Source organism: Pithys albifrons, chromosome 1 (assembly GCF_047495875.1).
Source record: "Pithys albifrons albifrons isolate INPA30051 chromosome 1, PitAlb_v1, whole genome shotgun sequence".
NCBI lineage: Eukaryota > Metazoa > Chordata > Aves > Passeriformes > Thamnophilidae > Pithys > Pithys albifrons.
The window spans coordinates 22,821,437-22,836,547 of record NC_092458.1 but is presented as its reverse complement, the minus strand read 5'-3'; the positions used below and the strand labels follow the sequence as shown (position 1 = coordinate 22,836,547).

The 15,111-nt window shown below is 41.5% G+C and overlaps 1 protein-coding gene across 7 annotated transcripts in view; it reads left to right on the top strand.

Moving 5' to 3' along the window:
* The window catches only part of MAP4K4 (mitogen-activated protein kinase kinase kinase kinase 4), a 172,650-nt gene that overhangs the window by 138,837 nt on the left and 18,702 nt on the right, over window positions 1-15,111 (top strand). For 2 of the 7 annotated variants that reach the window (XM_071579385.1, XM_071579214.1), the window contains 10 exons: window positions 808-969; window positions 2,968-3,198; window positions 4,102-4,208; window positions 5,120-5,271; window positions 5,929-6,026; window positions 7,027-7,202; window positions 7,601-7,721; window positions 8,900-9,091; window positions 11,503-11,620; window positions 11,891-12,061. In XM_071579385.1, coding sequence (XP_071435486.1) covers window positions 808-969; window positions 2,968-3,198; window positions 4,102-4,208; window positions 5,120-5,271; window positions 5,929-6,026; window positions 7,027-7,202; window positions 7,601-7,721; window positions 8,900-9,091; window positions 11,503-11,620; window positions 11,891-12,061 — 1,528 coding nt within the window. The remainder of the gene's footprint in view (window positions 1-807; window positions 970-2,967; window positions 3,199-4,101; window positions 4,209-5,119; window positions 5,272-5,928; window positions 6,027-7,026; window positions 7,203-7,600; window positions 7,722-8,899; window positions 9,092-11,502; window positions 11,621-11,890; window positions 12,062-15,111) is intronic. The other 5 variants (XM_071579684.1, XM_071579462.1, XM_071579303.1 and 2 more) reach the window with 4 other exon arrangements.

Below are 15,111 nucleotides of genomic sequence, written 5' to 3'. Positions count from 1 at the left end.
TGTAGCCTCACTCTATCTCTTGACCTTCATACTTCTTACTTCATTCTCAGTGCTGTGACCTTGGAATAGGCAATGTTTCTGCATGAGGACCTTGTTTGATGTTCTTCTGAGGCTGAGCACATCTGATTTAGTCTTCCTCTCAACAAGTTCTTGAGGTTAATGTATCATCAGTTCTACACTTTCCCAAGAACAAGAAACAAGCTGCTGGGGTTGTCCTCTGAAGCCTGTGAGGTTGTGTTGGGATTATTTGATAAGAGAGAGGATGATCAGTCCTGCTGTTTTGGACCTAAAGCCAAACAGACTGCAGTATTACCTTATAGAGAAGCATATCCTGCTATCTTTTCTTCCATTGCCAAAGAGAGAAGCACAGGAAAGCAGATAATCCAAAACCATTGGTTTCACAAGGTTAGTAACTAAAGTAAAGGAGAGCAGTGGGAAATGTACTTTTATATTATAAAATTGTTTCTGTTTCCATGTATCTTTTTTATGTCTGTGGGGAAAATACTGATGAATAATAATTAGTTTGGGCAAAAAGAAGCCCCATAATAGTCTTTCATCATATTGTCTCACATCTTACCACCTCCTGTATCTCCTCTCTTTCTAATATGGATTTTCCATATTGCTATACTTGCCACTAGCTCAGTCAGCAAACTTACAGTGCTGGCAGAAGTGGTAGGGAAAAAATCCTGCCAAACCTCAAATGGATTTAGTTGCTTTGTGGTAAAGAAAAGGTGATACTCACTTTTGTAGTTCTACTGTAGTTGGTTTTATTGACTCAAGGCTTAACCTTCATTTATTTTGGCTTAGGTGGAGGAGAGATTTAGAAAAACTAATCAGGGCTCCCCTGAAGCACAGTCTAAACAGATGGGCAAAGTGTTGGAGCCACCAGTGCCTTCAAGATCAGAGTCCTTTTCCAATGGGAACTCAGAACCTGCTCAGCCTGCTCTGCAGAGGCCAATGGAGCCCCAGGTAAGCATCCAGGAAAATCCTGGTGAGTCTGGAGGAAATGCGGAAGTCCCAACAGGTTTTCTTCAAATTTGCACGTCTTGGCACTTAGAAAGTCTTAATGTAAAGGGTAGCACTGTTGCACAATGTAGCTTATTCAGTAGTTTTGCTCTATGTCTGTTTTTGCTTATTTTATTGATAAACTGATGAATTTTTGGGTTTGGTTGGGTTTTTTTTAAATGTTACAGCTAGATTAGAACTGTGGCATTCTGTTATCTCTGCAATGGCGACGTGGTGGACTAAACACTGGTGACAGTTTCAGAACACTTCTACAATTCAGAATTTGCTCTGTGCAATGTATTTACTACTAAAAAGGAAAAAAGTGAGCTTGCTTGGTTTTTAGAATTCTTACAGAGACATGCTAACTAAACAAGTGACTTTTAATAGTATGAGCACTGTTTCAAGGAGATTTACAAAACATGACTAAGAAAAGCAAGTTTGTTGTCAGTAGGCCTTCAGTTGCTAAATAGAGATCTGTACCACTCCTGGAAAATCAAAAAGAGGTTGAAACCACTGGGCTGCATGGCAGCTATTCTGTTATTTTCTAATGAGGAGTCTCCAGATTTTGATATCTGATCTCATAGGAATTATGGCATGAATTGAAAAAGTAACCTTTGTCTAAAATTTAGACATAGTCTATAAATTCTGAGCAATTTGGGTATAGTAAATTAAATGGTGTAGTTCTGCATTCAATTGCTCTAGTTCCATGCAGAGTTTTCTTCTTTCAAATAAAGTCTATTGATGACAATGTAAGCTAAAACCAACCCTGATTGTGACTAGGTATTGCAACTCTTCTGGGCAATGGGAGAATTTGAACAGACGGGAGAGTGGGAGAAATCAGGACAGAACTTCATCTCTTACTCATTAAGCCCTGGGTTTTATTCAAACCTCTATGACTATTTCAAAATATTGGACTTGTATCTTCATATTCTTTGTGCCAGTTACTTTTAAAGTCTGTGTCTTCCACTCATATTAAGGATAATCAGGCTCTTCAACAGCTGTGTGTATTAAAATTGAGGAAATAATAATCATACAAAAACAAATACATCCAGCCTACTGAAACTGGGATTCAAAGCAAAGTTTTGTTTAATTATTAGGTGTGGAAATAGTGTGTTCCTCAATTAGGACCTCTCCTCCTCCTTAGTTTCAGAAATCAACTCTGAAAGACAGGTTTATGCACAAAGAAGAAACAGGCTGAAGGGTCAATATGGATTTCAATGGAAATCCCAATGGAATTTTAACTCTGGAGTCACTTTGTGCCTTCTTAATATTTTTAGTTGAATATGTGTGTGCGTGTGTGTGTGTAGTTTGTGTCTAAATATGTATATATGTACGGCACATGGTACATATATGGTGTGAGTATAATATGCATTGTACATATGTATACTGTATACAATATATATTATGTGTTTTATATATATTGCAATGACTGTAAAGGAATAAAGGCTTTGTGTTATGGTCTCTCTCCAAAAGTTTGGAACTGTATCTTGTTCCTAAATTTATTAGGAAGCATAAATGTTTGTTGGTTTGCACAATTTTAGAGCATTCTTTAATTTTATACATTTCTTCAATTGGATATCCACTTCAAATCTCCCACCCCACCAGTGCTGCCATGAGATCTGGCCAAAGGCCACTGAAGACTGGGGAATGGAAGGCGACTACTGTCTTGAGTGGCCTTTGGACTTAGGCTCATGGGGCAGATATTGGGTCCCATTTTCTTCGGGGCACCAGTGTATGTGTATGTGGAGAGCATATCTCACAAAAAATGCGTATGTGCTGCATTTCAGTCTGTTACGTTCTTTGGGCGCTTGCCTTGCTTTTAAGTGCATTGATTCCACCCCACGCTTACCTAATGCCATAACCAATTTGTCTCTGCCCACCCCACCTGCCTTTATTCTGTGTTAGTTGGAAAGCCGTTTATACTGAGCGCATTGAATGTTTTATGTTTTGTTTTCTTGTAAGGTACAGTGGTCCCATCTGGCATCTCTCAAGAACAATGTTTCCCCTGTCTCGCGATCCCATTCCTTCAGTGACCCTTCTCCCAAATTTGCTCATCACCATCTTCGTTCCCAGGACCCATATCCACCTTCACGCAGTGAAGTGCTAAATCAGAGTTCTGACTCTAAGTCGGAGGTACCTGACCCCACTCAAAAGGCTTGGGCTAGATCAGACAGTGACGAGGTGCCTCCAAGGGTAAGAAGTAGAAAGACAGATGTGTGCTATTTTTTTATTATTAATTATAATTTTCTTAAGGATGTGATACCCTGGGCACTGGGAGGACCGTGCTCTTGTGCCAGCATTGGTAACAGTATTTTGGAAGGCAGATCATAATATAGGTGTTCAGTCAATGGGTTAATGATAATCAACCTTAAGTACAGTACTGGAGCTTCATATAAAATTGGCAATTATTTACAGAATTCTGCTATTTCAAAGAAACAATTTATTATGCAAAGTTAACAAGTCATCACTCTATTCAGGAAAAAACTTAAAATTTCCCTGAGTTTATTGCTCAGAGTTAATCTTACTCTTCATCTGTTAGCAACCCAAACTATGAATCATACAGTTACTTAAAATTGAACAAAAAGGAAACATTCAATTTATTTTCTCCTCCTCTCCCCCTCCCATCCCCCCTCCCATCCACTGGGATTTGCTTCTTCTGAGTATATTCTTGCTCCCCCACCAGTCTTTGCCTTCTGCTGATCCATTCCTGGGCATTTGTTTGATTCCCTTGAGCTTATTCTCCTAATTCTCATGCTGTTTCAGCAAATTGCTTTGTGCCTCCCCTGCTTCAGTCAAAACGCCATATTCTTTTTAAATGTCTCAGTAGTTGGGGAGGATAGCAGGGCGTGTATGTGTTCGTGTGGTAACTATTAAACACTTTTTAATGTTAAGACTAAGCTTTGTGTTCTCTTCAAATTTTGAATAGCATCCTAACTAAGGCTTTTGGTTTTATGGGTGTTTGTTTATTGCTTTTGGTCATTGGACTTAGAAAGTGTTCTTAAAATCCTAAGAATATATTCTGTGACAGGAGAGGTTTAATCTTCCTCTTCTCTCTCTCTCCTCTTCATGAGTTAACACAATCTTTTTTCCTCCAAGGTACCTGTGAGAACAACATCCCGATCACCAGTCCTGTCCCGCCGTGATTCTCCACTGCAGGGCAGTGGGCAGCAAAATAACCAAGCAGGTCAAAGAAACTCCACGAGGTTTGTAAGCCTACATTTCCTCACCTTTCTTGAACTGGAAGAAAAAGGCTCATGGGAAATCAGGCATTTCCAGACAGCTTTTGGCAATGCCAAAAGGACATGCAAAAAGGAGATGATGTTGGATCCCTTTTCAGTAATGATTAATATTAATTTCCCTTGATCTAGCATATGTGCCAGCTAACACTGGCAAAATTTCTTCTGCTTTCTCCTGCTTTGAGTTGTCTGCCATGTAACTTTAGCAAAAATTTCAATATCCTTAAGATTTTGGAAAAAAAGTGGCCATTTATGAACATCTTGCCTTTTGATGCAACAGGTCAACTTGGACATGCTGTGGGGATTACTGTCAGAAGTGTTTGTAATATCTGAAGTGCAGAGATCTCAGAAACTTCCTGGCCTCTAAGCCAGAACCAGACTTTGGGAGAGGGATAAACATCCATGAGCAGTGACTCAGAACACCTGAGGTCAGGAAGGGGAGGAGGGATATGTCTTCTGAGCTCAACAGAGCAACATGGACAGGGCCCTGTGGAACTGGCTCACTGTACAGGGCTGAGGGTATTCTGGTATTCTTTTTTGGCTTGTTCTTGGATGCCCAGGGCAATTCTGAGCCAGTTTTAAACCTGCTGCATGCAGGTTGGGAGAACTGTCCTCTTTGGGTTAGATACACAAGAATGGCAGGTAGACGACTCCATACAAAAAAAATAGCTTGTACCCACCTAAAGTTTTTTTTACCATCATAAATAAGATAATAGGTATTTCATAGGGAGCCACTGCCTGGGTTATGAAGCATCACTGATGCAGTTATTTCAGATGAGTTATTAATGAAACACTGAGGAAGAATGATTTTTGAGTTTAGAAACAGGAACCTAGAACTGAAGTGTGTGACAAAGAATTTCTTCCCTTCCCTGATACAGCAATATAGAACCTCGTCTTCTGTGGGAAAGGGTGGAGAAGCTTGTACCAAGGCCAGGCAGTGGCAGTTCTTCGGGTTCAAGCAACTCTGGCTCGCAGCCTGGCTCCCATCCTGGCTCTCAGAGTGGGTCTGGAGAGCGGTTCCGGATGAGATGTAAGTCCTTCTCCCGTCTTTTGTAACATTGTGTTTCTAAGCTGTGAAACACTCAGTAATTAAGGATGATAACCCTCACACAGAACAGTGTTTGAACATGCAGTTTCAAAGATGGATTAGCTTCCTCTACCCCCTTTTCTGAGTGTCCTTGCTTGGGAAAGGTGATCAGCATAGAAGTAGTTGTCAAAGTGTTTCATTGTTCTTTAATTCACATCAAATCACTGCTTCATTTTCCTATGTGCAAACAGCCCAGTCTCAATGCCCTCATAGCTCCATTCCTCAAGTGTGCAAGGGCACATTTTGATGCTTGTTGTCTGTCACCTTGGTAGTTTTTGACAGAGTGAAGACTGCTGTGAATAGGTCTCAGCTGAGCTAGGTTGGATGCTGATGGAGGTTTTCCAGGTTGTGGCCACACCTGAATCTTTGATTTACAGTTGTGTGACTGTTTACTTTGGCTTCAATGATGTTTTTTTCCGTAGTCCTTCAGGGACAATGTAATAGTGAACGAATGCAACTTAGGCCTTACAGTCAGACACCACCACTGGATAGTCTTCTCACCTCTCTTCGTCTCTTCAAAATGAAGTTAAGAAAAACAAATTTTAGCTCCCTACTTAATCTCTTTTTTCTGTGTTCCTTTTGGGGTCTTGGCACATGCAGCATCATCCAAATCAGAGGGTTCACCATCACAGCGTCATGAAAGTGCACCTAAAAAGCCTGAAGAGAAAAAGGAAGTCTTCAGACCTATCAAGCCTGCTGTAAGTTGCATCCACTTTTCCCTGTCCACCTTCTCTTTCAGCAAGCCTCACAAGAAGTATAGTGTGAGCTTCCATTCGTGGTGCCCTCAGGGATGAACTTCAGCTTGAGTTGATTTTCTAACTGTGGGTGTGGCAGCACATTCTCGGCTATGCAATTGCCTGCACCCATTGCAGTTCTTTAAACATTAGATTTTTCTCTGCTTCTGGGATTGATTTCTGCTCTCTGGTCTTTTTCCTTCCTAACCTTTGCCTTTCTCTCTTTCAATCCTGTGCTTCCTTCCTGGGACTGGACCAATGATCGTGCATTTGACCTGAAATGTGCCAATACTGGGCTGAATGGTGCAGGGAGAAGTGGTAAGACCTTAACTTGATGCTACTTTCTGTGAAAGATTTCTGACATTTATGTGGCTGCTATTACAATTGATTACAACTGTGTGTCCAGTTGTGTCTTGGGAAACTCAGTGGGTTTTCACAGTATTTCCAACTTTCCTTAAAACTTTCTTCTCTTGCCATATCTCTTGTGATACTGCACTAGCATCGAAATCTGTCAGCTTTCTTAAAGAAACATAGAGGTTTGTCCTTCATTTCAGATAATAGGGGAATGCTATTAACCTGGAAAGTTTAGGAAAATAAACTGTGACAGTCAACCACTATGTGAGAATGGGTCCTGGTGCTTGTATGTGTCCTTCAGATCATATCGTAGGGTAAACTGAAGTTATAATCAGGGTAGTTGGGATTCAGAGTATGCACGTTTTTCTGTGATGTGGCAAGACCCCCTTAGGCTGACTCTTCTGGTGCTTTAATTTATCAGAAAGTGAGTTTTTATAACTGTTAGGAATGACTAAGTCTGAGGAAACAGTGCTGCTGGGGCAATGCAAGCATGACAGTGGACAAGTGAGCAAACTTGGGCACTAATCCTGTGGGTTTGTCTTGCAAGCTGTTCTTCCTTCTTGCTTGCAATGTCAGGGTTTTTGTTTATTTTTCTTTCCACTCCCATCAGGATTTAACTGCATTGGCAAAGGAGTTGCGGGCAGTAGAGGATGTGCGACCTCCACATAAAGTAACGGACTACTCATCCTCAAGTGAGGAGTCAGGGACAACAGATGAGGAAGATGATGATATGGAACAAGAAGGAGCAGATGAATCTACTTCTGGACCAGATGATGTCCGAGCAGTGTTAGTTCTTCTAACAATGTTTTGCATCTGTGTTCCCTCATAGGGGATTGAAGGAAAAGGGTGTTGGGTATTTTGGCTTGTATGTTAGTTCATTCAACTTACTTCAATCTATGAGCAAGACATAGCAGGCTTGTATGTTCATACTTTCAAACACTGAGGGTAATCTTCTCAATGTTCTTTACCTCTTCTCCCTTGATTTGTTACAAAATGAAAAATGGTGTTTAACAATCTCCTGATCTTTTCTTTTTTTGATAGAGAGACTTTTCTAGGCGAGTTATGTAAATATTCCACTCTGGGCAAAATACAAATTAGTTTTCAGTGTGCCTTGATGCAGGGCAGTGACAGCTAGGGCACTAGTGCTGTTATCTCACTCCAGTTATTTCTTGTCTGACAAATAGGTCAACATTGAACTTGAGCAATGGTGAAACAGAGTCAGTAAAAACCATGATCGTCCATGATGATGTGGAGAGTGAACCTGCCTTGACTCCTTCTAAAGAGGGCACCTTAATTGTTCGACAGGTACTGCTTTTCCTTCCCTGTGCAGTGCTGCACTCTTTCTGTGCTCATTAACCCACTCGCTCATTTACCCATGCTGTTTCTACATTGTGTTTGTTGTTCGTATTATCAAGACACAGCTGTAGTGAATTTCAGATGAGCAAGATATTTGATGCATGCAAAGAGGAGAGTAGCCCTTCACCCCTTGCTTCTGTTTTGCATGCTTTTCAGTGACACCCATGGCAGCACCATGCAGAATATCTCAAAGTCTGTGGGAGAGGAGGGTAGAAAAGCTGCAGGTGTGTGCAGCAAGTACCTGGAGCGAGAACTTAGTTTAGTTTTACCATAGGACCAAATGTATGTCTCAGGAATGGGACTGGGAGGGAGACTAGGGTGGGAGAACTCAGGGTTTTTTAAAATTGTTTTGAACCTGTAGTTGAGGGCATACAGACCATACAGATAACATACACACACATTTACATACAAATTCATGAAACAATTAGTGTGGGAGAGAAGCAGAATAGGTGGTGAGGCAGACAATGTGGACAGAGCTAGAGTGCTGTATTATATTGCCTTTGATTCTGAAAACACTGCCTTCCTGTGCGTCTGAAAGATAATGATTCCCTTCTTTGAAATGGGCTTGTGTGTTAATGAGCGTGCTAGCTTATAGGAGTTTCCTCAGTTATCACATTTCCGAGTTTCACAAATGAATGCCAATTTCTTAATTGAGCCCTCTGGTTTGAAAATTAAGATTTCATGGTTATTGTTTTAAATAATTAGCTGCAGGCATTTTCCAGAAAGTCCAAACTGCTATCTGTATAGGATCTAAGTTAGTTTTAAATGGAACACTAGGGAAAGAAATCCTCACCCCATCCCCAAAAATGTGCTTGTCCCTGATGTGGTGTCAGACTTAGCAGCGCAGTTACTCTTTTGTTAATTGGTGGAACTGGCTGTGCAAGTCAACCACATAAACCAAGCTTTTGCCTGCCAGAAGAGGTGGGAATTTGATGAATTCTAGTAGCTCTGCCCAGTTTTCTTTTCCATCCAGGCATCAAAGAATGTATTATCAGTTTATTTTAAAAAATAAATTTAAAAATAAATGTGAAAAGGTAGGAAGTGAGGGAGAGAAGGAGAGAGGTTGTTAGGGATATAGACCTTTAAGCAGCACTTGAGCAAGACAAGTGTGCCTGTTTTTTCTACAGAGTACAGTTGACAAAAAGCGTGCCAGCCATCATGAGAGCAATGGCTTTGCCGGTCGCATTCACCTCTTGCCAGATCTCTTACAGCAAAGCCATTCCTCCTCCACTTCCTCCACCTCCTCCTCCCCATCCTCCAGCCAGCCGACACCCACCATGTCCCCACAGACACCCCAGGACAAGCTAACTACTAATGAGGTATGTCTTACACCACAGCTGGCTGCTTTTGTAGGGTTATAGCAGCATTGCCTAGTAGCTAGTTTGCAAAGGAACTCCAGCCAATCTCCCCTGCTTTTTTTTTCTGTCACCTTTGTTCCCACCCCCCAAATAACACATTTCAGTTCTGTGTAAGAAGCCTGTAACTCTAGAACAGTCCCATGCCAAACTTGCCAGTTTACTATTTTTGCTTCCTCTTAGTGAGTCATTAATTGCATGGTGTTCGTTTTAAACTAAACTTGACTACTGCATTTTCAAGCCAATACTCTTTTTTTTAAATACTGTTTTATTCTGGGAGCAGGCTAATTGCAAGCAGTGTGTCTCTTCAGAATCAGCAGTTAATTTTGGCTTTGTCAGTAAAAGCTGGACTAGTAACTCCATGCATATGAGGAGCTGCTTGTGCAAACTCACCCTTTGGGAGGAGGAAGCGGCTGTGGAAGCATTTTGCTCTTTAAACCTTGCCACGTGGTTTGAGTGAACAAATCAGGTGTTGCCCAGGAGGGTTGTAAAAGCCTGATGTATTGTGATTTTGGAATAATGAATGGGGGAAAATATTTGCTTTTTTTTTTCCAAGTTATGTGTCAACTGTGAAAAGCAGCTGTGTGAAGATGACTGTTCACCAGCACTGGTTATGTCCAGGTAGAGAAGGCTTTGCTGTGGGAGAAGCTCCCTCTTGCTCTTCTGGACCGAACCCAGGATGGTGCCTTCCCTTACCAAGTGCTGGTGGGAAAGCCTGGCCCTTCCTGTGTGTGTAACCCCTCATAGCAGAGGAGATGCACGTGTGTCAATGAAAAAAAGGGTGTTGTTTGACCCTTACCAACTCCTAGCACTTAATGAGGAGCCTGATATGGTGTCTCCACTTCCTGGCTGGTTGGCCAGCCTGGCTTACAAGGAGAGCCTCTCAAGCAGGCGATGATGCAGGGGAGCAAAACTTGGTGAAAAGAAGCTGCTGCTTCTCAGGGTAGACTCTTGCCATGTAGGAGTGCAAGTGCTGTGATAAGAAGGAGAAGTTGCAGTCAGCTGGGTAAGCTGATGGCAATGCACATACTTACCACATAATCAAAAGTCCTTCTGAACCACATAGCAGGAGGGAGTGTGGGAGGGAGAGTCTCCTCCTGGAAATTCATTTAGCATAATACTTAATTTTCAGCTATGCTTCATTGGTCTTTGATCTTTCTAAAAGTGCACTCTTGTAGGTTATAGAGATCAGTTGATTGTTCCAGAGATATGCTTGCTCATAACTTTGATCTAAGGAAAAAGTAAGCAGGATTCAGTTAACTCAGCTTGGGAAGTGGAGTCTGGGGCAGTACCTGGTGATGAAGGAACGTATTGGTATAGAGCTGTGTAGGGGAGCAGTACACTCTGAAGATCCGTTGCTGTTCTTTTCTGCAGAGTAGAGGCTTAGGAAGATCAGAGGTCGAAGATTAGGTGATGCTAAAGAAGTGTTTCATAACTATGTTTGCATAAAGCTGAGCAAAAGTCCAGTACTGCTTGGTATAACTTACCCACATGCACACCCTTTTTGTGTATACTGTTTTTCACTTGTCCCATTCTGCTTCAGTATGCAATGTTGTCACTATAATACTAAACTGGCAAGGATTTTGAAGTCATTTCATTTCCACTTTTAACAGTTCATTGTTTCACTTGTCTTCTTTCTTTCTTTCTTTCTTTCTTTCTTTATGGTTTTTCATGTTTAGACTTCATAACTCAGCAAGCATCAGTGATTTTATCCACCACATATTCATAGTCTTATCACTGTTTGCTACACCTTCCACACTAATGAGCCCCTTTGTTTGATACAGGTTTAATATGTTTCATTGTCAAATAAAGGTGGAAGAACCTGCTGCAGCTTTCTGGCAAGAGGCTCAGGTTAAGCAAAATAGGGAGAATGAGCAGTCACACACATTGAAACGTAATCCATCATAGAAGTGAATACTTGATCCCAGATGATTTTTATTTTGTTGCACAAGCCAAGAGATCAAACTTCATACTTTATTAAACTAGCTCAATTCAGGAGATGCTTCATAAATTCAAAAACTGTAGGTAGTAGGCAGCTTGCAGATAAAATAGTATACTTAAATTTAAGCAGATTATTAAAAGAAGAGACATTCCCTTGCTTTGTGCCTCATTGTAGTGGCCTGTCCTAGAAAGCTTTGCTAGCAGCTGAGATTCAGGGATGACATTTTAGCTGATTACATTTTGCTGTAACATGTGCAGTGTGCACATGTTTGTAGTTCAGGTGTGCTTGTAGTGCATTGTGTACCCATGAAGGAAGTATAGAAGCTTGGGGGCGGCTCTGTAGCATAATTCTGTAGTGACTTTAAAGTGTTGGTTGTTGTTATCCATGCTTTTTGTTGTCATTAATATTAATAAAGTTGAAATTTACATTGCAGACTCAGTCCGCTAGTAACACACTCCAGAAACACAAATCTTCCTCCTCCTTTACACCTTTTATAGACCCCAGATTACTACAGATTTCTCCATCTAGTGGGACAACTGTGACTTCTGTGGGTAAGTAAAGTAGTTGAAGACAACAATTGAAAAAGGTTTCAGTGACTTCAGTGGCTCTTTAAAGTACTTAAGAATATTACCATCATGCTTTTTATTTTATTTGCAATGGATTGCATAGTTTATTTTCTTTTTCCATTTGCATTTCTTACAAAAAGAAAGACTTGCTCTGTATTCTCAGTTACTGATTTGAGTTGTATAATGTAAAGAGTATATGGCCAGAGTTTAGCTCCTGAGGGATATTTACATGAACTTTACTTTTTTATTTTTCAGTAGGATTTTCTAGTGAAGCAATGAGATCAGAGGCAATAAGGCAAGACCCTACACGGAAAGGATCAGTTGTCAATGTGAATCCCACGAATACACGGCCACAGAGTGATACACCGGAGATTCGCAAATACAAGAAAAGATTCAATTCTGAGATACTGTGTGCTGCCTTATGGGGTAATGCAAACGTGTTCTTCCCTTGCCTCCTGAGCTCATGAAGTGTAGATGTGCCAATACGAGCTTGCAGTGTTTGATAATATATCTCCGAAACTGTAGTTGTTCCTCTGCATTTATTCAGTGCTTGTTTACATCTTCTTGTTGCAAGAACTGATTATTATTGCGTTGTTTACAGTATGTTGTTTCTGCTTTGATATAATTTCCCACTGGTGTATATATATATATATATATATATATATACTTCCGATGGCACAGTTCAGACTTGGAATCACAGAATCATAGAACCATTAAGGTTGTAAAAGACCTTCAAGATTATCGAGTCCAACCTTTGACTGAACACCACCATATCAACCAGATCGCTATGTGCCACATCCAGTCCTTTTTTGAGTGCTTGAAGGGATGGTGACTCTACCACCTCCTTAGGTAGCCTGTTCCAATGCTAAACCACCCTTCAGTAAAAAAATTCTTCCTGGTGTCCATTCTGAACCTACCCTGGTGCAGCTTGAGTCCTCTTGTTGCAGTGTTGCAAGTTGCTTGGGAGAGGCTTCATTTGGTTCATCAGGATGTTGTTTTCAGCTCTCTCTAAACCCTGCTAGTACATCTCTTGCAGCTTTTGGGAGGTTGTAGTAGTCCTTACATTGTACGCCTAGTACACACATGGTATTTGTTTTGAAAAATAATGATCTTCTTGAGCCCCTTGCTAAGGTATTGTTGCAGAGCTTGATTAAGATGTGTTTTGTAAGAGAAGGGTAGGAGAGCCTTTTTCGATTCTGAGACTGTGGCTTGGCTTTGTTGAGAGTGGTTACTGCAGAGAGAAGCTGGGTATGAGATGTCAGCTGACCAAATGTGTCTGGTCTTCTTGTCACAAGGGATAATTGGTGTTGGTGCCAGACCAGTTAGTCAGGATCTCACACTTCACTATGCTTAGAGCAGTGCTTGTTGCCTACTGCCATATGAAGTCAATGCTGCAATACCCAGGGAAAGCTTTCCTCTGCTATGCCGTTTCTTTCTTGGTCAGAGTCTATGGGGGCATGTGATTTTTTTTGTTAGCTGGATGTTAATAGTTGATGCTTGTGCATGTTACATACATATTTTTCTAGTATGCCAAAACTTGGCAGACTGTAAATGCACATGCGTCTCACTTTAAAAACTATGAAGAAGAGAGTTGGCTATACACCTCAGTCACGTGATGATATGTAACACAGTCCACTTCTCTTTTCTACATTTTAATAGCTCTTTCCAGGGCTTTAGTTCTCTTTTGGGGTTATTTCCAGCATTTCTTGTTTCTCGGAACAGCACTGTTGTCCCAGTCTTCTTGCCTGCAAACCTGTGCCAGTTAAAGAGCTCTCCCAACACTTTTATCTTCCTATCTGCTGTTTTCTTTATTTCCATAATTTACTGCTAAGCATATTTACCCCAATGATATTTCTGCTTGTATTCATTCTCTGATAAAATGAGGACTTGTGCAAATGTAAATTTTCAGGCTGTGAGAGGGCAGAGGCAGAGAGAAAACATATGGTATCCGTAAAGATGACTCATAATTTCTTTAATCTGCCTTGTTTTGCCAGTAGCAATTTTTGTTAATGGTTTTACATTTCTTTGATCTGTGTATCTGACTGTTAAGGTGATTTCAAGAGAAGGTGTTAAATCAGAAGTGTGTTACAGCTGTAACACAGCCCTTCATTGTTAAACATTTAGGCCAAACTATAGTGATTCAAGCTGGTGCACATGCTTATTTCTTGATAAGGTTTAGCTCCCTTTTGCCTTAAGCAAATTAAACCATTTCATGGTGGTGCTTCTTATTCAAAAATAGGAGGACTTGCTTTGCTTTGCCTTTACCAATGGTAATGCCAGTAGTATCTGGCAGGCTGCTGATTGCATTAGGTCTGTGATGCTGTTTTTTCTAGTTCTGAGTGGTGAAAGTCAGTGTTAATGATATGGATGCAGTAGCATAGATTTTTGCACCCAACCTCCACAGACAGCCTGTACGTTTTCAGGAAGCATTTCCATTTGCTTGAAAAAACCAGAACTTCTTAATTGTAGGGTGGCAGTAGAAGAGCTCTGCTGCCTGTGAGTAATGAGGCTGCCTGCATTTTAAAATACAAGCATTGCTTGCCACCAGTGTAGTACCTCATTAGTTTAATCTCAAAATGCATATGGCTAAGGAAAGGGATTGGGGACAGGAGTGCACATGAACTTGAAGCAGAAACAACTGCACCACAAAGACAGCAGAAGGAGAGATGGGAGTGGAAACTGGAGCAACGGAGACCAGATGAGCAAAGAGGGTCAGGGACCCTGAGGGAGCAGTTTGCGTGTGCCTTGCTTTGAATTGTAATTTACACTGGAAAAAACACAGAAGTACATGTTGAAGCTGAATCACTCACAGAATTAGTCAGTGGGTCCTGGACCTGCAGGAGGGAGATCAACTGCTGGGCACTTCCTTGGCTGGTTTGGTGCTGCTGCAGCCTGTGCTGAGCCATAACTTGCGTGTGTCTCACACTACCTGCTTCCTTCTGCCACTTCCCAATTTGAGGATGTCTCTGAGTATGAGAGACAGTCTGTATGAAATGCTCTTGTGGTGAAATGCCCATGGGGGCTGCGTAATGGGATCCAGTGAGTGCAAACCACGTGGGGGATGCAGAGGTGGGAGGCGGGCAAGACAGGGATGAAGGAGGTGTCAGCAGCTGAAAGAGAGCCTGGGAGGGTGACAGGCCTCTCAGGAGAAGTAGCAGAGCAGCGGATCTGATCAAAGATATGTGATTGTTTCTGGGGAGTGCTAGGACCTCTGAAGTTTTCTTACTGAAAAGGCAAGAGAGGAAAATGGAGATGCGTGGTGGTTTTTGACCTTGCTGTGGGCTACATCTGTTTTTCCACCCAGAGGCTTTTCAGGGTGCTCCAGCACCTGCAGCTCATCCCCCTTCCCCATCATTACTTCCTCCGTGCTGCTGCTCTGCTCCACCCTAACACTCTTTCCCCTTTTAGAAACACCTTGTGCCCCCTGGGTCAGTTTTAATGTGCCCTCCCTTTTACAACCCACTCCCATGCCTGGT